General features: G+C 33.3%; 1 protein-coding gene across 4 annotated transcripts in view; it reads left to right on the top strand.

Moving 5' to 3' along the window:
- LOC136024913 (alpha-mannosidase 2-like) overlaps positions 1-8975 on the top strand; it is a 112943-nt gene extending 103968 nt beyond the window's left edge. For all 4 annotated transcript variants that reach the window (XM_065700487.1, XM_065700504.1, XM_065700506.1 and 1 more), the window contains one exon: positions 7965-8975. In XM_065700487.1, coding sequence (XP_065556559.1) covers positions 7965-8915 — 951 coding nt within the window. In that variant the 3' untranslated portion in view covers positions 8916-8975. The remainder of the gene's footprint in view (positions 1-7964) is intronic.
- Positions 8976-22582: the final 13607 nt, after the last annotated feature.

Here is a 22582-nt window from a genome sequence, read left to right as displayed (position 1 = left end):
AAAGGGACACTATAAAAGACATGTATCTAGATTTTTTTTTATATGCTTGGTAAAGGAGACAGATTTTTTTAGGGAAAAATTCAGACAAATTTAAGCGTTGGAAAACGTCCGCATGCGTTTTTAGTGGCATAGTAAAATAAATAGTTGAAGGACTGGGGTTACATTTCGTTAAAACTCATAAAATGACGCTTGAGCCTATTGTAGATTTAAAGTATTATTTCTTGGATGCATCCTCGTAAAATTCATGTTTTCACATACACAAGTCTCGCTGTTGACGCTAAATATGGGTTTCTCTATCGAAAAGGTTCGCTCATAATTCAAAATGTTCTTTCCCGTTTTATCTATTAGGGCTTGGAAATTTGGAATTTTCATACCAAATTTTCAAATTGAACTACTTTAGTCGGCTGGTAACTAGTAAAGAACTTGGAACATGTTCCAATATTTGCATGGGTGTCGCAGGTCAACGAAAACCAAAAATTTTGTGTTTAACTTTAGATTTTGCTCCAGGAAAAACCAGGAAAGTTTGTGGTTTGTGATTGATTAAGACTGCGCTTTCAAAATAGAAAGCTTTCCATTGCTGAAGGGTACGAAATTCCAGGCGATAAGTTTGTATCCGTGCTTAAACATGTTCTTCTTTCCGTGAGCATTGTAATATTGTGATCTAAAATTAGTATAGTTCAGGTTTTAAAATCATGGTTTCATGTCTTAGAAAACTTTGTTATCTGATTTTATAAAAATTTCATGACTATCGATTCCGTTGGAAATGTAAAAAGAAAGACTTTATTTCAAAAACTAAAACAATGTATTATTGCAATTTCTTTCAAAAGATGGTATTTTTCTTTCCAGAAATTATATAACGTGGCGTTGCTAGATTAATTCCAATCTGTGAGTCTTATTCAATGTAAATTTTTTTAAATTAACTATTTACGATTTTTTGCCTTATGCCTTATTATTTCACTTACAATAGGGCAAGAGATGCCAAACATTTGATAGCATTGGTGTTCAAATTCAACTAATTTAGTCTGCTGACATCTGGTAAAGAGGAATAACTTGGCGTATACTCCAATGGTTTTGCATGTCAGCTAAAACCAAAAAGTTTCCATTTAACTTTAGATTTTGTTCCAGGAAATACCAGGCAATTTTATGGTCTGTGATTGATTTAAGGCTGTACTTTTAAAATAGAAAACTTTCAAATTACTAGAGAGTGCAAAATTCCTGGCGATAAATTTGCATCCGTGCTTAAACATGATTTCCTTTCCGTGAGTATTGTAATATTGTGATCTAAGATTAGAATAATTCATGTTTTAAAATCATGGTTTCATATCTTAGGAAACTTTGTTATCCAATTAAAAAATTGTTTACATTGTAAAGACTATCAGCTCCGTTGGAAATGTAAAAAGAAATACTCTATTTCATTGTCCATATCAATGTGTTAAGGCAATTTCTTTCAAAAGACGGTAATTTTTTTTTCAGAAAATGTATAACTTTGGCGTCGATAGATGATTTCCAATCTGTAAGTCTTGCAAGGTAAAAAATTAAAATTTAAACATTTACAATTATTTGAATGATCAAAAACTTCTTGTGATGAATTGACTTTTGGGCTTAAACATGATTTGCTTTGCATGAGAAGTGTAATATCGTGATTCGAGAAAAACGATGGTCAAAGTTTTTAGAATCACGTTTTCGTGTCTTGAAAACATCGTTATCTGATGGAAAAAGCTGAAGATGATGTCAATTCTTTGGAGAGTGTGAAAGGAAAACACTTCATACGAGAAGCTGTAACACTGTCTTAAAACAAGTTCTTTCAGAAGATGGTAATGTTTACCCATAACAAAATGTCAAGTGATGTCACGAAACAAATTCCACTATATGAGATTTCTGTATGAAATTCTACTATATTCAGAAGATGGTCAAGCTTGTCCAAAAAATAACTTTTGCCGGTAAATCTAGGAAAATTTTACCTGAAGGTGATGCCGCAAGACGAATTTTTGATCCCGTAACACTTATTGAATTTCAAACTTCAAAATAGGAAGCCCTAAAATTGTTTGAAGGAACAAAAAAAAAGTTGCGATGGATTTATGCCCGGGTTTAGGTTTTATTTCGTAAAATATGATAGTCATTAAATATGATTTTCTTTGCAAAGAAATGTAATTTCCTGACTTGAAAACTAGGATGGTTTAATGTTAAAACGATTGCATGTCCGGTAGAGCGTCCCTATTTGTTTATAATCTGTTCTTAAATTATGCAAATTATATTAATTCATTTGGCAACTCTACGGAAAAAAACTTAACTTAAAAGCTACAACAATCTCTTGAAGCAAGTTCTCTCAGAAGGTAGTAAATTGTTCTTTCTGTCATATATATATATATATATATATATATATATATATATATATATATATATATATATATATATATATATATATATATATATACATATATATACATATATATATATATATATATATATATATATATATATATATATATATATATATATATATATATATATATATATATATATATATATATATCTTACGTAGAGCTTTTTAACTAGAAAGGCCGTCTGACCCAATTGCCTGTTTCACAATATCATTTATCATGGTATTCCCAATAGAAATTCAATTTCCCACTCTCTTAAACTCGTCACCTCCTAACAGAAGGCATCAAATGCCGCATATCAGCTTCATATACTGTCATAGTCTCTACTAAGTTTCACTTTAATCGCTGTTGTTTGACAACATTCTACAGCATTCCCCCACATCCTCTACATTGCACCCTTCTGGGAGATTCTTACTGATGCTGATAAATTGAAAATCCACTCCACTTTCTTCGTTTCGCAAAATACCTACGGATATATCCAATTTGGGCCCCTAATTCAAAGCGCATCAGTAGTATTCACATAGTAGATCTTACTGTAGCTGTTGATAAACTTATACTACTACTACTACTACTACTAATAGCTCATTGCAGCACCAAGCCGCCTGAGGCGAACACAGCTACGCACGCTCCTCCTCCAACCTAATCTATTTAAAGCCTTCGTCTTTACACCCTCCCAGGAAGTTCCCGTTTCCTTTAAATCTTTATTTATGACATCCTCCCAACCCAGACAAGGACGACTTGCTTTCCGTGTAGCCCCAGACGGTTGGCCAAAAATGACAATCTTTGGTAATCTGTCATGACATGTAATCGGTAATCTGTCACCATGTAAACTTATGGTGAAAATTAAATAAAAAAACTAGTTTTTTTAACTGTAAGTAAGGAGTGACATTAAAACTTAAAACGAACAGAAATTACTCCGTATATGAAATGGGTTGTCCCCTCCTCAACGCCTCGCTCTTTACGCTAAAGTTTGACGCTTTGCCACAATTCTACTTTTTAAAACAATTAAAAGCTTTAGTGTAAAGAGCGAGGCGTTGAGGAAGGGACAACCCATTTCATATACGGAGTAATGAATGTTTCTATTAGTAAAAAATATAAGTAACTTAAGAATTAACTTGCGTAACAAACTTTTATATTCTTATATTTTTAGTATGTATATAAGGGGGTTTGTACCCTCGTTAATGCCTCGCTCTTTACACTAAATCGTCAGTTTTGTCTCAATTCTTTAAGAATGACCCCTGAATCAGAAAGGCCGTAGATTAAATAGTTGAAATTACTAAAAATTCTTTAGCATAAAAAGCGAGGCATTTATCTCCTCCTAAATACCTCGCTCTTGATGCTAAAGTATTTTTAGAACCCCTCATATGCGTAATAATCTCTGTTCGTTTTAAATGTAAATGCTACTCCTTACTTTCAATTGAAAAAACTTTTTTATGTTTATTTTTTCATTGTTTTTTTTTATAGTAGCTTTAGAAAATCCTGCGGCCTATTCATTGAATTTCTCTTCCCCCGTGACATATTTCTCCAAGGAAAGACAAAGCCCCCTCCCCTTAGCCCCACCCCCAAAACAAACAAAAAATCCCCCTGAAAACGTCTCTACACTTCCCAATAACGATTATTATATGTAAACACTGGTCAAAGTTTGCAACTTGCAGCCCCTCCTCCAGGGACTCTGGGGGAGTAAGTAATTCCCAAAGACATAGTTATTATGGTTTTTGACTATGCGGAACAAAATGACTATCTCAAAATTTTGATCCGTTGACTTTGGAGAAAAAATGATCGTGGGAGGGGGCCTAGGTGCCCTGCAATTTTTTGGTCGCTTAAAAAGGGTAATAGAAATTGTCATTTCCGTTAGAATGAGCCCTCTTGCGACATTCTAGGACCACTTGGTCGATACGATGACCCCTGGGGAAAAGAAAAAACAAACAAACAAACAAACAAATAAACACGCACCCGTGATTTGTCTTCTGGCAATAAATACGAAATTCCACATTTTTGTAGATAGGAGCTTGAAATATTTTCTCTAGGGTTCTCTGATACGCCGAATGCGATGGTGTGATTTTCGTTAAGGTTTCATGACTTACGGAGTGTTTCCCCCTATTTTCCAAAATAAGGCAAATTTTCTCAGGCTCGTAACTTTTGATGACAAACACTAAACTTGATGAAACTTATATATTTAAAATCAACATGAAAATCTGATTCTTTTGATGTATATTTTAGTATCAGAATTCCGTTTGTTTTTTTTTTTCGTTTACTATTGAGCCGGGTCGCTCCTTACTACAGTTCGTTACCACGATCTGTTTGAACAACCAAAAGATTTCAAAACATGCTTGGAGCCGACTTCTTCAACTCTAGTCACGTTGTCATAGTTTTAAAGTCATATTTTTTTTTTCTCTTTGTAGCGCTCCGTCACTTTTTTTCTTTGTACAAAGACGAATTTTCAAGAAATAGTATATATATATATATATATATATATATATATATATATATATATATATATATATATATATATATATATATATATATATATATATATATATATATATATATATATATATATATATATATATATATATATATATATATATATATATATATATATATATTGCGACGTTGCTATGTGAATACCAATATCGAAGTCTTGTAAATGTGAAGTTAGAAAATATAAAGCTCTCCGTTTATTAGAAGAAACACAATATCCCCACCGTAAACTTATTTTCTTGCTCGAAAATTATTTCACTTGCGTGAGAAATGTAATATCGTGATTCGAAAGCTAGGATTGTCTTGGTTTTAAAAATCATGGTTTCGTGTCTTAGAACACATCTTTATCTGATTAAGAACTGTTCGTACATGGAAAAGATGGTTTCAACTTAGTAGAATATGCAAAAGGAAAACACTTCATTTGAAAAAGCTGGACTAGTGTCTCAACGGCTCTCAAAGAAGTGTTTGGTCTTTATTTAATGGGAAATTGTAAATAGTGTTAATTGTAATAGTGTTAATTTTCAATTGTAATAGTGTTAATAACCTATAGATGAAGTTCTAGCCTTTAAGCTAAGTTCATTCAGAAGATGGTAAAATTTGGACCGAAAAAAATATGGAGAGCAGTCACTAGTGGAACGCAATACAACGCTAATCCGCATTTATTTAAACATTTGAATTAAAAGTTAAAATATTAATTTATCGCATATATATATATATATATATATATATATATATATATATATATATATATATATATATATATATATATATATATATATATATATATATATATATATATATATATATATATATATTTTTAACGGTAGTTTGAATAACTATATTTAATTAAGATTTGAGTCACTTACAAATGGAAATTTTATATTTAGACCACAAGGGTGGAATAAATTTTTCGTTAACAGCCCAAAGAGGAAATTACATAGAGAAACAGGTAGTTCATTTGTAAATAAACTTGTAAATGAGACATGCATTCCATCAAAAAATTTTCTTTCTTTTTATTGGCTTTGAATCTGATACGAACAGAAAGTTCAGATCATTTTCAGCTTTTTACTTCCGACTGTACTTACGTTTACCGAAAATGACAAATTCATTAATTCACGCATATTTGCATTCATAGAGGACATACACTGGCCATTAACGAGTTTTCGTAACTTTGATTGAGGTAGGTGAACATTTGGCCAAAGTTATTAATGCCAATTTTTTGTTTGGTGGTAGGCTTCAATCATCTCTGGACTCCCAGTTCATGCAACTGAAACACCTCTTTCATGGCTGAGAGAAGCATCTTTCCCCTCCCTCAAGAAAACAAAACTGTAATCTTTTTCCTATCGAAGCAGAACATGGATGTTCCTTCATAGTGTCTTTACTGCAACAATCTTTGGAGGGATCTCTCGTTGATCTTCTGGATATTTCTCAACAAATTTAGCCAATTCGGTGGTTTGGAAAGATTTGTCAATCTTTCACACTGTAGATACCAAGGGGCTCATCTCCAGTCAGTGAATGTTTTTCAGTGTACTTTCCTTGTGCATTAGCGGAGCATATTTGATTGCAAAGTCACAACCAAATTCTTCGATAAATTCATATAAGTGAATTTTTGTTTCAAATATATTCTTAATTTGTAGGGAAAGAAGTCAAGTGTGAAGCTTGAATCTCTGTGATTTTGTGATTTGTGAACAACTCTGTGATTTTAACTCATGTAAGTCACAACCTATGCCAACTGAACCAGCAAGCCTTGCTAGATGATATTTCATCATTGTAGTAGTAGCCATCAAACAAACGCGATTGATGCAAACTTAAAGCAAACAAAAATAAGTATGAATGAACGAATGATGAATCAAAACTAAAATGGATAGAAATGAAAATGAACAATAAAGTCAAACTTCAAAACTCTTGATTATTCATCTAAAAACAGTTAATTACTAGTTTTGTTTGGTCTCTTTAGGTTTCATTCAGCATGGAAGAATCTTGAATTAATTATAAGGCTATCTTGAATTATATGGATAAACTAACTTTAGAAAGTGCTTTTATCTCCAAATGCAGGAAAGTAGTTTTTTTCTGTTACTCATGAAAATTGTGATTTTAAAATTAAAAATTAAAGCGTAGACCATCACATCTATAGCCATTTCAAGAGCGGCCATTTATTTCATCATTTCTTCCTATTTTGGTCTTAAGAAATTTCAATTTATTTGAATGCCAAAAAAAATCGATTTTTCATTACATTGAAGGTAATTTTTAGTCCTAAGTGAATCTTTTTATTCATTTGCCACTTCACACTAACGATTCATACTTTCTAAAAAGGATTTTCATATGTAACACTTTTCTTGACACTGCATTCTCTTTCTCTTGATAGTCTTTCTTGACTTAGTCTCTCCTATAATGCCTACAATAACTAATACCTAAGATTCTAACTTCTTTGACCTACACAGCAGAATTTAAATAAAAAGATTTAAAACAATGTTTATTCCGACTAAAGTCAGAAAAATTACCCATTTTTAATGTTCAAGTTTCAATTTGTATTTACTATACGAAAATAAATAACTGAAATCCAACCAGATACCTACTTCCTAATTGAGCTAAAATTTTGCTCTTTAAGACAGAGTGTAAACATGTGATTATTGCACTAATTTTTGTTACAATTTTAAATAGAATTTACCATACTGGTAAATAATTGCTGTAACAAAAATCTATCTACTTTTTTACCTCCTGATTTAGCCAGAATTCCGGCTATATATGGGTCAAAGTGTAAACACAATTTTGCCGATATTCCTAATAAGATTTACAACATTGGAAAATAAGTGATGTACAAAAAACGGAGAGTAGCAGCAATATAGTCTCCTACTTACCTCCTTGGACAGGATAAGATTTATTACATAATGCCTGCGGGCTATAACATCAAGAATTACAGCCTATAAACAAAGCTCGAGGAAAAAATGCAACTTCAAATAATGCAAACCAGAAAAAAAAGAAAAAACTAATGCAGCACAAAAAGTTTGCTCTATACAAGATAGATTGTAATCACATGTTTAGTACCAATTTTAATGATAATTTTAATAAAAGTTTTGTACTAATTTTTTTTTCAATTTTCAGATAATAATCGTAACTGGTCCTGTTCAGTCCGAGGTTACCGTTCTTTATGGAAGTCTTCTGATCATATCATTTGTCGTATATCACAAGCCAGGAAGTATTTTAGAATCGGGTGTACACATAGAGCATTTTTTAGACATATCTGGAAAATACCGTGAGACTGAAGTGTTCATGAGATTCTTAACAGATATTCAGAACTATAAGCAAAAATCTGACAACCCTGTTTTTTTCGCAGATATAAATGGTTTTCAGATAATTGAACGGAAAAAACATGCCCAAGCAGGAATAGAAGGTAATTACTATCCTATTACATCTGCTGCTTATATTGAAGATAGTTCAAGGAGATTTACCGTCTTGGTAAGCCGTGCTCATGGCAGCACAGGGTTTTACAAAGGAGGTGTCGAAGTGATGCTTGATAGACGTATGATGTATGATGATGGACGTGGAATGGGAGAGGGTGTTGTAGACAATAAGAATACGCTCTCGAAGTTTTGGATTGTCTTAGAGGATAAAGTGCAGACAAAAGATGAGATACCCAAACTAAGTCTCCTATCTCATCGTCTATCAAATGCTTTATTATACCCCACCAAATTGTTCCTTGTTGAAGATGGAGAAGTAGCTCACAAACGCTTGAATCTCATAACAAAGCCATTACCATGTGATGTTAATATGGTTAATCTTAAGACTTTAGCTGATGAATATGAAGTGCCGTCACAAGAGGCATTATTAGTCTTACATAAAATTGGATATAGCTGTAATATTGAATCTGTGATAGATAAATGTGCTGTTAATAATAATGAAACATTTTATAGTTCTACAGAGTTCAATGGAATTTATGTGTCGGAGATACTTAAGACTTCCCTTAGTGGACTGCACGACAATGAACTCATAAAGAGTTTTGACAAAGTACAAGTACCACCAATGGAACTAAGAGCCTATAAACTAAGGTATTAGTGTAAGGTTTAAAGTTAATTCTTGTTGTCCTTCATGATAATTAAAGTTGTTCCTTAAGAAGCTGATAGCATTATAGGGTGTAAGTACCAAGGACAGAGAAAATCAAATTTTTAACTGGCCTAGTGAAAACTTACGCAATCAAATTATATCTTCAAGTTATGCCTTTTAAGTAGTAGTGGGAGAGAGATTTAAAAATAAAATAATAGAAAATCAGCCAAAAGAGTTAAAAAATATGATACGAAACAGCCTTAAGAAAGTCGGATTTTTTCAATTTTATTGTCTTTGGGAATCAATAAATTGTTAATATTTGAATTTTTACAGACGAAAAGCAAAATTCTAAAAAATGTCATTAAATATTCATGAATAGTTTGAAATGTTATTATTGAGTTATAATTTGTGTCTTTACTGGTAGTTCCTTGATATTTCAGCAATCAGATTTTCAGGAAAATCAGCAAAAAAAAAACTAAAAACAATATGGTAATAAACAGCCTAAGAAAGTCGGATTTTTTCAGTTTTATTGTCTTTGGGAATCTATACATTGTTAATATTCGAATTTTTACAGACAAAAAGCAGTATTTTAAAAAATGGCATTAAATATTAATGAATAGTTTTAAATGTTATTACTGATTTATCATTTGCGTCTTTATTGGTAGTTCCTTGATATTTCAGCAATGAGATTTTCAGGAAAATCAGCAAAAAAAAACTAAAAACGATATGGTAATAAACAGCCTAAGAAAGTCGGATTTTTTCAGTTTTATTGTCTTTGGGAATCTATACATTGTTAATATTTGAATTTTTACAGACAAAAAGCAGTATTTAAAAAAATGTCATTAAATATTAATGAATAGTTTTAAAGGTTATTACTGATTTATCATTTGCGTCTTTATTGGTAGTTCCTTGATATTTCAGCAATGAGATTTTCAGGAAAATCAGCAAAAAAAACTAAAAACGATATGGTAATAAACAGCCTAAGAAAGTCGGATTTTTTCATTTTTATTGTCTTTGGGAATCTATACATTGTTAATATTTGAAATTTTACAGACGAAAAACATCACTTTAGATAATGTCATTAAATATTCATGTATAGTTTTAAATGCTATTACTGAATCATAATTTGCGTCTTTATTGGTTGTTCCTTGATATTTCAGCAATCAGATTTTCAGGAAAATCAGCAAAAAAAAACTAAAAACAATATGGTAATAAACAGCCTAAGAAAGTCGGATTTTTTCAATTTTATTGTCTTTGAGAATCTATACATTGTTAATATCTGAACTTTTACAGACGAAAAACATTATTTTAGATAATGTCATTAAATATTCATGTATAGTTTTAAATGCTATTACTGAATTATAATTTGCGTCTTTATTGGTTGTTCCTTGATATTTCAGCAATCAGATTTTCAGAATGATTTTGACAATTTTCAGGAAAATCAGCAAAAAAAATCTTAAGAAATATTGTAATAAACTGCCTAAGAAAGTCAGATTTTTTGAATTTTATTGTCTTTGGGAATCGGTACAACATTAAATATAAACATTAAAGCACGTGCATTTTTAATTCATAGAGAAGAGGATATCACATATCAGTAAAATTGAAGTTGTATAAAGGTTGTCAATTCACAGACATTTGTAGATTCTGAAGCTTATTGAGGTTAAAATCAAATGAGTTTTCATTGTAACTGTCGAAAAAAACTGCTTGTTTTCAGAAAACTTATGGCTAGTTTTGATGGGAGAAGTGACTAAGGACACCTTTTATGTTCATCATTTGAAAAGAACTTTTGGAAGATTATTGTTGGGAGGAATAGAGAGAAAAAATAGACCTGAAACTATTCTTACTACTAAATCCTTGTTGTTTTTTATAGGTAGTATTGTCTTTCATTTCTTTCTCTGTAATTTGGATACTTTATGACAATCAAGGTGGGGTGGAGGGAAGGAAGTACCCATACTGGTGGATAAAAAAGATGAATTTATGGATAACTTTCAGTATTGTGGAAATTTAACTTTCAAAGACTTATATTTTCAACATTTTCTTAATCGCTAAAGGTTTTCTAAATAATTGTTATTTTAACAGCAGGCAATTTTTTTTACCATATTTTTTTTTCGCCTTTGTCTGTTATTTCTCTCTAAGACCCTGAATCAAGTTTTTACGGAGCAGGAGAAGAATTTGTCAGTTGCATTCATAGCTGAACATCAAATATGAAATCAAACTTTAAACCATTTTTTAAACTGAAAGCAAAAAGCATGAGGAAGTAATGAGATGGAAATTTGTACTTGATCAGTCAAAAAGTACTTGGTTTTGAACTGTAAGTAAGGAGCGATTTGGCCAAACAATAGCTGAAACACTAAAAAAAAATGATAACAATTAAAAACGTCAACAGAAATGGCTTTCTATGCTGATTCCAAATATCTAAAACCTATCAATTTGAATGTTACCCATCGAAAGCTACAAGCCTGAGAAGACTTACTGGATTTTCGACAAAGGGGAAACACTCTAAAAAAGTCAAGCAACATTAATGAAAATCACAGCATTGGATTCAGCATGTCAGAGAACACTATTGTAAGAGTATGAAGTTTCTGTTTACAAAGATATCGAATTTTGTATTTTACGCCGGAAGAAAAATCACGGATGCGTATTCATTGGTTTGTTTTTTTTTCCTTAGGGGTCAATGTGACAAACCAGAGGTCCTAGAAGATCAGGAGAGTACTTATTCAAAATAAAATTATAAGTTCCACCTTTTTCAAGTGACCAAAATGATTGGAGGGCAACTAGTCTGTCTTCTAAGCCCTTTTTGTCCCAAATACATTCTATCAAAACCTTAAGATAGCCATTTGGCTCATCACAGTCAGTCCAATAATTAAATCTTCGGGAATAAATACCCTCCACAGCCCCTGGGTATATGGCTGTAAGTTAGGCAATTTGACTAACGTTTACTGATAGTATTGGTTATTAGGAAATATACGGAAAATTATTTGGGAGAATTTTCTGTGGGAAGGAGAAAAATATATATATATATATATATATATATATATATATATATATATATATATATATATATATATATATATATATATATATATATATATATATATATATATATATATATATATATATATATATATATATATATATATATATATATATATATATATATATATATATATATATATATATATATATATATATATATATATATATATATATATATATATATATATATATATATATATATGGAAGGAAGGAAGGAGTTTTACCACAGGAGAATTCTCATGTGGGGAAAATTTCCCGCGGAAACTGTTCCTCAGAGCTAGATTTCTCGGCAAGATTTGAATAACGGTCTGAAATTATATATATATATATATATATATATATATATATATATATATATATATATATATATATATATATATATATATATATATATATATATATATATATATATATATATATATATATATATATATATATATATATATATGTATATATATATATATATATATATATATATATATATATATATATATATATATATATATATATATATATATATACATTTAGGGGACTGCCCCCTCCTCAATCCCTCGCCTGCTGTGCTAAAGTTTTTTAATACCTTGGCAAAATCTCTTATTCCAATTCAACGACCCTTATGTTTCGTCAGTGGTTCTTGAAGAATTTTGACAAAAAGTCAAGCTTTAGCGTAAAGAACGCGGTTTTTAGGAGGAGTTAGGTCCCCTCTCTATATAAGGAATTATTTTGTTCTTTTGAAGTTTTCATATTGCTCCTTACTTTTGGTCCTCTCCGCAATCCCTTGCTCTTTACGCTAAAGTTTGACTCTTTGCCACAATTCTGCTTTTTAAAACAATTAAGAGCTTTAGCGTAAAGAGCGAGGGATTTCGGAGGGGACAACCCATTTCATATACGGAGTAATTTCTGTTTGTTTTAAGTTTTAATATCGCTCCTTACTTTCAGTTAAAAAACTAGTTTTTTTTTTATTTGATTTCTGAACGTTTTTGAATTATTGTATGTTTGATTTTGGCTCTCCGCACATAAATTATTAAAATGAAATTTGTATGTTAATTCTTTTTTTGGGTAAATGGCTTTCTCTTAGTTTTGATCAGACGATTTTGAGAAATAAGGGGTGGGGAAGGAGGCCTAGTTGCCCTCCAATTTTTCGGTTACTTAAAAAGGCAACTAGAACTTTTAAATTTTAACGACCGTTTTTATTAGTAAAAAATATGCGTAACTTAGGAATTAACTTACGCAAGAAACTTTTATATTCTTATATTTTTATTATGTACCCTCGTTAATACCTCGCTCTTTACACTAAATCGTAAGTTTTGTCCCAATTCTTTAAGAATGACCCCTGAATCAAAAAGACAGTAGAATAAATAATTGAAATTACTAAAAATACTTTAGCACAAAGAGCGAGGTGTTTATCTCCTCCTAAATACCTCGCTCTTTATGCTAAAGTATTTTTAGAACCCCTCATATGCGTAATAATCTCTGTTCGTTTTAAGTTTCAATGCTACTCCTTACTTTCATTTGAAAAAAACGTTTTCATGTTTATTTTTTCATTTTTTTTTTTTTGTAGTAATTTTAGAAAATCCTGCGCCCTTTTCATTGAATTTCTGTTCCCCCATGCCATATTTCTCCAAGGAAAGATCCTCCCACATAGCCCCCTCCCCTCAACCCCACCCCCAATACCAAAAAAAAATCCCTGAAAACACTGTACACTTCCCAATAACCATTATTATATGTAAACACTGGTCGAAGTTTGTAACTTGCAGCCCCTCCCCTAGGGACTGTGGGGGAGTAAGTCATTCCCAAAGACATAGTTATTATGGGTTTTGACTATGCGGAACAAAATGGCTATCTCAAAATTTTGATCTGTTGACTTTGGAAAAAAATGAGCGTGGGAGGCGGCCTAGGTGCCCTCCAATTTTTTTGGTCACTTAAAAAGGGCACTAGAACTTTTCATTTCCGTTAGAATGAGCCTTCTTGCAACATTCTAGGACCACTTGCTCGATGCGATGACCCCTGGCGAAAAGAAAAAAAAACAAAAAAACAAACACGCACCCGTGATTTGTCTTCTTGAAACTTATATATTTAAAATCAGCATGAAAATCCAATTCTTTTGATGCATATTTTAGCATCAAAATTCCGTTATTTAGATTTTCGTTTACTATTGAGCCGGGTCGCTCCTTACTACAGTTCGTTACCACGAACTGTTTGAAACACTGGTCAAAGTTTGTAACTTGCAGCCATTCCCAAAATTCCCAAAGTCATTCCCAAAGACATAGTTATTATGGTTTTCGACTATGCGGAACAAAATGGCTATCTCAAAATTTTGATCCGTTGACTTAGTTAAAAAAATGAGCGTGGGAGGGGGCCTGGGTGCCCTCCAAGTTTTTCGGTCACTTAAAAAGGGCACTAGAACTTTTCATTTCTGTTAGAATGAGCCCTCTTGCGACACTCTAGGACCACTTGGTCGATACGATGACCCCTTGGAAAAAAACAAACAAATAAACACGCACCCGTGATTTGTCTTCTGGCAAAAAATACGAAATTCCACAGATAGGAGCTTGAAATTTTCGCTATAGGGTTCTCTGATACACCGAATGCGATGGTGTGATTTTTGTTAAGATTATATTACTTTTAGGGGATGTTTCCCCCTATTTTCCAAAATAAGGCAAATTTTCGATTTGAAAATTCGATTCTTTTGATGTATCTTTTAGCATCAAAATTCCGTTTTTTAGAGTTTCGTTTACTATTGAGCCGGGTCGCTCCTTACTACAGTTCGTTACCACAAACTGTTTGATTCCATCCGCATCGCAACAAAGAAGAAGTTTGCCAAGAGCCTTTAGAATCACCGAATCCAGCACAGAAAATCAAAGATAACCCTCATTTCCTTTGGTCGTTTTTCCGTCCCAGGATTCTCAAAACTCCATTTTGCGCTGCCGATATTGCTTTTTCTGATTTTTGCTCTTTCTGTGAGGTCAAATTCTCTCCACCAGACCCCAAACTCGAACACAAATATGTTGAAGAGTGTGACCAATTTTCGCATACATTTCCTGACTCTCATTATGCAGTAATTGTAACGTATTTGGCTGACGCTATTAAGCGCCTTAAGCCAAAGCTGTCACGAGGCATAGATAGCATTCGAGTTCTACATCTTAAAAGTTGTAGTCCCGTAGAACATCTCACGTTACTACTGCCGAGGTTTTTGACACAAAGTTTGGTTCCGTCAACATTGTTTGTGCGATATCTTTCTCTTTGGAAGAAAACAAAAAACCTCCAATTTAAGCACGTTTTTTCAGACCCATAACTGTATTAACAAGTTAATGCAAGCCTTGTGAACTATTGTTCATAAAAGAGCTTGAAGAAAAATGTTGCCTCACTATCAATTTGGCTTCTGACATGGCATTGGATGTGCAGATCTTGCGGTTGCTGCTATTTCTCTGCTTGATGCTTCTTGCATGGGTAGTTCACTCGTCCTGGTAATCATCATGTTTGCTGTGCCTTTGACTCCATTATCTACCCCCCAGGCTCTTAATGAGGAGTAAACCTGGTTATCATTGTATCCCAAACGGATGTGCATGTTAAGCCAGTTATGATAGTTAAGAAAGTTTGTAACAGTTAAGAAAAGAGAAAGGCAAGGTGCCATTGCTTCACCTTGTTATCTCAACAATTATGTCCTCAAAGCTCAAGACCAGTGTCAGGCGTCTTGCTTTCTTTCTGGTCCTAATATCTCCTTAGTCAATTATGCTTATGATATGTTAGACCACAGTCAAACTTTGGAAAAAAATTTCTGAAACTTTCCAAAACTGCATACAGAATAATTAAAATCTGGCCTTAACTTCGACACTAGAAACTCGGACGTAGTGTTTTTTAACTGGAAGACACCTGCAATGTTCGGATCCTTAAATGGAACAGCATCTAGCTCCCCTATTTCAGATGATTCTGGTCCGTGGTGTAGTCCTTCTGTAATTGTTTGTCGGATAAATCACTCCCATCCTTAAAAGGGCAAAAAACGCTTCCATGTGCAATTATTATCACTTCATTATCGTCTCATGCACTAGCTTTAAGCTCTCCGAGTCATTTGCGTTAAGAGACACGGGAAAAAAGGTGTTCCGCCCCTCCTCGTGAGCTCGGGTACCAGCAAAATTTATGTAGAGAGCACGCTCTCTTTCCACTTTTTAACACGTAAATGTGTTAAAGGACATCCAAGACCGAGGTGATTTCTTAATTTTATGTGCTCTTGATGCCTCAAGGTCTTTTGACTCGTGCATTTTCGCAAGTTTTGCTTGGGGCTCATATGAAAGTTGCCTATTCCGTGGTAATTACTTGTCTAAGATATGTGTATAGAAATCTGAGAGCTAGAATTGAACATGTGGTAGCCTGTTATTTCAGATTCTGAAAGGTGTACGCCAAGGAGCTTTGAACTCTCCAGTTTTGTTCAATAATGTCTTACTGGTGTTCAGGATAATTTGAACTGTTCATATAGCCTTTTCTACACTTTCCAAGGATGCTCTTCGGCTTTTGAGCTTATCCAAGAAGAGTATGAGTACATTGGTTTGGGTTTGATCACCAATAAAACAGTTGCTCTAGCATTTAACTCATGGAATTAGAATTTCAGTAGGTCTATCTGGCTCTGAAATTCCTTTTGCTAGCTTTCATACTTTCCTGGGTATGCCTATTGGAGAAAATCTGAAAGAAACTTCAAACCTGGCACTGAAAAATGATGCCAGATTCGGGCTGCGTATACATCCCTGGCATCGTATTTAAGTAGAGTTCACCGTTCTCAGTTGTATAATAGCCTAACAATTCCTCACCTGCTAGCTCTTGCTCATATTTGGTCTTTTTTAAAGTGTGGTAGGAAAAAGCAAGCTCTTCGCCTTTATTTTGAATTTTAAAAATATTTTGGAACTGCCAATACAGACAAGTAACTCTTTACTTCAGAGAAAATATGAAATGTTAAACCCAGCCTATGATATTGAGAAGCGTATTTGTGATTTTTCCACTCAATGCCAGGAGTCTTCTCATCTTTCGTCATTTCTGTTTGTCCCATGCTCATAGTCGCCAAATTATGTTTTTGTTTCTGTCGTTTCTTTTTATTTGTCTGTCTTTTCTGGGCCTTGCCCGGTTTGATTTGTGACGATTTATAAACAAAATAATAATGATGACTATAGTATCTGCTAAGCCTCGTTTCAACCGTCATTATCTGTCAAGGCTGTACAACACTGTTGCTCTTCCCCGCATCCTCTACATTGTAGCTCTCTGGAAAACTCTGACACTTGCTGATAAATTAAAAATACGCCCGATTTTCTGCCGTTTCGCAAAATACATACTGAGATATCGCACTTGGACGTGCAGTTCAAAGATCATCCAAAGTTTTTATGTAACAATTCCTACTATAGTTTATAGAAAGTTTATAGAAAAAGACACCCAAAATATCCCAAAACATACTTGGAAACAACTTCTTCTGCACTAAATTGTCAAAGCTGTATAGTACACTTTTGCTTTGTTTTTTGTTGTTGTGTATTTTGTTTTTTTATTTCTGGAACCCCGTCATTTTCTTTGTGTATGAAGACGGGTGTGTAATAAAAAATAGAAAAATAGATAAATAAGTGTATTTCAAAAGCCCTTGGGCCATACACACACAAAAATATAGATAAATAACAAACAAGCAAGGAAATTAAACAACAGTACAAATTACAAACACGCGCAAAAACAGAATACAGCGCGAAAATACCTAATGCAACAACAAAAGAAATTAATCATATAAGTTCTTTCTTCTTACTAAGAATTTATCTATATACACTCCCACTCCGAATATTTTGGCTGGGTTACTGTTTTTCAGAATACCCGGAAGCATCAAAATAATCCCATTCAAATAATATTCCCGTAAATCAAAGAGCACCGGGCATTTCCGGAGATCATCCTTCATCTTCATCCTCATCTTTACTAAGGGGGCAAACATACCGCCTATCAGGACCAACTATCATTTTTTTGTTGAATATTTTTTGCCTATATTAATAACATACAGAATAATTTCTGTTCGTTTTAATTTCAATGCTGCTCCATACTTTTAGTTAAAACAACTTTTCTTGTATTTTTTTTTTTTCGAAAAGGGATGATGATGTTCTCTATTTCATCTCACTGGTTTTCATTTTTGAAAGGTTCATGCTTGCAGTACTATACTGTATGCTATTAAGTACAGATCTTTCTTTTTTGTAACAGGACAAGAGAAGTGATGATCTTCCTTTCTTCTTGTTTTTGTTTAATGTAGTATGAGAATAATATTAAACAATAAACTTGCGTTTCTTTCTTTGGAGCGGTCACTTATAATTCTTTAGTTTGTCTTACCATCTGGGCCTGACAGGATGTTTTGAAAGACATGATATGGAACAAAAGATTGTACTGCTGTTAGTATTCTGTGAAAAGCTTCCTTGCTCTTTCTTGTAGAGTAGGTTATGAAGTATTTATGAGTCTTCATCAAAATATCATCAACAATTTTGTATTTTTCTGCCGAATCATTAGATATTTCATTTAATTATAGGTTTTATTCGGTTTGATAGGGTTAAAAAAATATATATATACTTACGGGCCTAGCTGGTGGAAGTCATTCAAGCTCTTTGGCTGGTCAGTCTGCGCTTTAAGAGAGAGCAAATTGCAGCAAAAAGGACTTTCGCCCTGTATGTTCAAGAAAATCAGGAGGATAACATAGTAAGAGTCTGCAGAAGTCCAAAATTAGGAAATATCCAAAATTGCTCATATAGGCCCGAATTTTACTAAAAAAAAAATCAATGCTTTGACTTTGAATGGTTTTTAAGGCTGTTTAACCATGCATTTGCCCATGTTAATAACGAATATAAGCTTCAAACTGCTTTAGACTTTGTTTAGCTAAAAAAAAATATACAAGCCGAATCTCGCAGAAAAAAAAGCTAGAAAATTATTCATTTTAAAAAAGGCTTCCGTGCACCATTTTAAAACTTATCTTTCTAGGTGAATTTTACACAATTCAAGTACAAAAGACCTCAAGTTAAGGTAGCTAGAACTATTTAGCCAGGCCAAAATTGAGCCAAAAATCCAAATACATACATTCTTTTAAAAAAATAGTAATTTTCTGCTAGAACTGACGTGCGAGATAGGAAAATTAAGTGCAAAAGTCGTTGAATCTAATTTCAACTAAGCAACCGAACAATCCCCAAACGTAGGGGTATGATTAGCCTGTTGTGTGGGTCAGGAAATATATTTTAAAAGTTCAGGTATTATATATTTCAAAAGAGAGGATTACTTAAAATATTGCTGGTAAGGCCTTATAGAAATTGCCTAAAAAGTAAAAACAAACTTAACTCAAATCCTCAATTGAGACCTTCGATATGTACATACAGGTCTCAAAAGGGCATAACTCAAGAATGATTGAAGGTATTAAGTTGAACTTTGACGGAATGATGAGGGGGGTGATCAATTGACCAAAAAGGCAATATTTGTATGCTACTACTACTACTCCTACTACAGCTATTACTACTACTACTACTGTTACTGCTGCTACTACCGCTAACAACTCAACCCCGGCACCAAGCCACTTGAGGCCAACACAGTTACACACACTCTTCCTCCATCCAAATCTATTCAAAGCCTCCCTCTTTACACCCTCTCAAGAAGTTACCATTTCCTTTAAATCTTTATTTGTTACAACCTCCCGCCCTAACCATGAACGACCTACTTTCCATTTAACCCTAGACGGTTTGCCAAAAAGGACAATCCTCAGCAATTGGTCATACTTCATCCGCAGAACGTGCCCTAGCCATCTGAACCTTTCTCCAATCATAGCCCTAGAAAACGGGATTGAACCACGCTTTTCAAACAGTCTCCTGTTTGAAATACGGTCAGTCAACCAATTACCCAAAACAATCCGTAGACAATTTCTCTGGAAAATATATATTAAATCTTCATTCACTTTTCGGAACACCCATGTTTCACAGCCATATTTGACCACTCTCATTACTATAGCTTCCAATCAAACAGTTCGTGGTAACGAACTGTAGTAAGGAGCGACCCGGCTCAATAGTAACCAAAACTCTAAAAAATGGATACCAATACCTACATCAAAAGAATCGCATTTTAATGCTGATTTTAAATATATAAGTTTCATCAAGTTTAGTCTTACCCATCAAAAGTTACGAGCCTGAGAAAATTTGCGTTATTTTAGAAAATAGGGGGAAACGCCCCCTAGAAATCATAGAATCTTGACGAAAATCACACCATCAGATTCAGCGTATCAGAGAACCCTACTGTGGAAGTTTCAAGCTCCTATCTACAAAAATCTGGAATTTTGTATTTTTTGCCAGAAGGCAGATCACGGATGCGTGTTTATTTGTTTTTTTGTTTTTTTGGGTTTTTTTCCCAGGGGTGATCGTATCGACCAAGTTGTCCTAGAATGTTGCAAGAGGGCTCATTCTAACGGAAATGAAAAGTTCTAGTGCCCTTTTTAAGTGACCAAAAAAATTGGAGGGCACCTAGGCCCTCTCCCACGCTAATTATTTTACCAAAGTCAACGGATCAAAATTCTGAGATAGCCATTTTATTCAACGTAGTCGAAAGACCTTATAGCTATGTCTTTGGGGACGACTTACTCCCCCACAGTCCCCGTGGGAGGGGCAACAAGTTACAAACTTTGACCAGTGCTCACATATAGTAATGGTTATTGGGAAGTGTACAGGCGTTTTCAGGAGGATTTTTTTGGTTGGGGAGGGGTTGAGAAGAGGGGGATATTCTGGGGGAACTTTCCATCGATATTTTATCATGGGGGAAGAAAATCTCCATGAAGGGAGCGCAGGATTTACTAGCATTATTTAAAAAAAAACAATGAAAAAATAAATATGAAAAAGTTCTTTCAGCTGGAAGTAAGGAGCAGCATTAAAACTTAAAACAAACAGAAATTATTACCCATTTGAGGGGCTCACCTCCTCCTAATACCTCGCTCTTTACGCTAAAGTATTTTTAGTAATTTCAACTATTTATTCTACGGCTTTTGTGATTCTGGGGTCATTCTTAATGAATTGGGACAAAATTTAAGCTTTAGTGTAAAGAGCGAGGATCTGACAAGGGGGCGAACCCCCTCATATATGTAATAAAAATATGAGAATACAAAAGTTCTTTACGTAAGCTAATTTATAAGTTACGTAGATCTTTTACTAATAAAAATATTCGTAAAAAATTAAAAATTTTAGTTGCCTTTTTAATTAACCAAAAAATTGGAGGGCAACTAGGCTTCCTCTCCCGCTCTTTTTTTCTCAAAATAATTCGATCAAAACTATGAGAAAGCCATTTAGCCAAAAAAAAATTCAAATTTTGTTTTAATTATTCCTCTGCGGAGAGCCAAAATTAAAAACATGCATTGATTCAAAAACGTCCAGAAATTAAATAAAAAAAACAAGTTTTTTTAACTAAAAGTAAGGAGCGACATTAAAACTTAAAACGACCAGAAATTACTTCTTATATGAAAGAGGCTGCTTCCTCATCAACGCCTCGCTCTTTACGCTAAAGTTTGACTCTTCCTCTCAATTGTTTTTATTAAAATAGTAAAAAACTTTAGCGTAAAGAGCGGGGCGTTGATGAGGAAGCAGCCTCTTTCATATACGAAGTAATTTCTGGTCGTTTTAAGTTTTAATGTCGCTCCTTACTTTTAGTTAAAAAAACTTGTTTTTTTTATTTAATATTCTAATAACGGTTAGCAGACTTATCTTCCTATTCTTCCAAACTTTCTTTAACTGTGGAAAAAAACCCTGTGCCTTGTCTATTTAACTTTTAACCTCTTCTCTACTGTCACCGTCTTTACTAACAATATTACCAAGGTAAGCAAAGCTGTCCGCCTAATCAATCTTTTTGTTACCCAATATCACCTTTGCATCTCCACTCATTCCTAGCCTTAGTGACTTAGTCTTCTTAGCATTAATTTTAAAACTTATTCTAACACCCTGAACTCGCAAAATCTCTGAGGTTCATTCATTTGCTCACACTTTCATCTAGGATGCTTAAACCATCAGCATAATCTAAGTCCAGGACAGTTTTTCCTCCCCATTTGATCCCGTGGTCTGCAATTGCCTTTCATGTGCTCCTTAAGACAAAGTCCATCAAAATAATCCATATAAAGGGTATAGATTACAACCCTGCTTTACTCCCGATTTGATACAAAGCCAGCTGCTATCCTCATTTCCTACCTTAACCGCAGAAGTAATATTCTTATATATAGCACTAATCACCTTAATGGACTTGTCTGGCATACCATACCTTTGTTAAAGCTCTTCTTTAAAACTGAGGAGCAAAGGTGTTTGATAGCATAGGAACTTCTCAATTATTAACCTAAGAGTGAAAATTTGGTCGGCGCATCTTCTATCTTTTTTAAAACTGCAGTATTACTCTAAAACTATTGTTACTGCTGCTACTAAAGCTACTGCTTCGGTAGTGACTGCTACTAAGACTGAGAATATTGAGGTGAAAATTGGAGGAAATGTTGATACCAAAACATACTATGTGAATACAAATTATCATATGGCGCATAAGAAACATCTTAGGAACGGTTTACTACATCAAGCCTAAGCCTCCAGGGGTAAGCTTGAGGGGTATGTTCAACTGACCAAAAGTGAACATATGCGCAATACTAATGC

This window comes from Artemia franciscana, chromosome 1 (genome assembly GCF_032884065.1).
Source record: "Artemia franciscana chromosome 1, ASM3288406v1, whole genome shotgun sequence".
Lineage (NCBI taxonomy): Eukaryota > Metazoa > Arthropoda > Branchiopoda > Anostraca > Artemiidae > Artemia > Artemia franciscana.
Note: the sequence above shows the minus strand (reverse complement) of the source record. Positions and strands in the feature narration are given on the sequence as shown.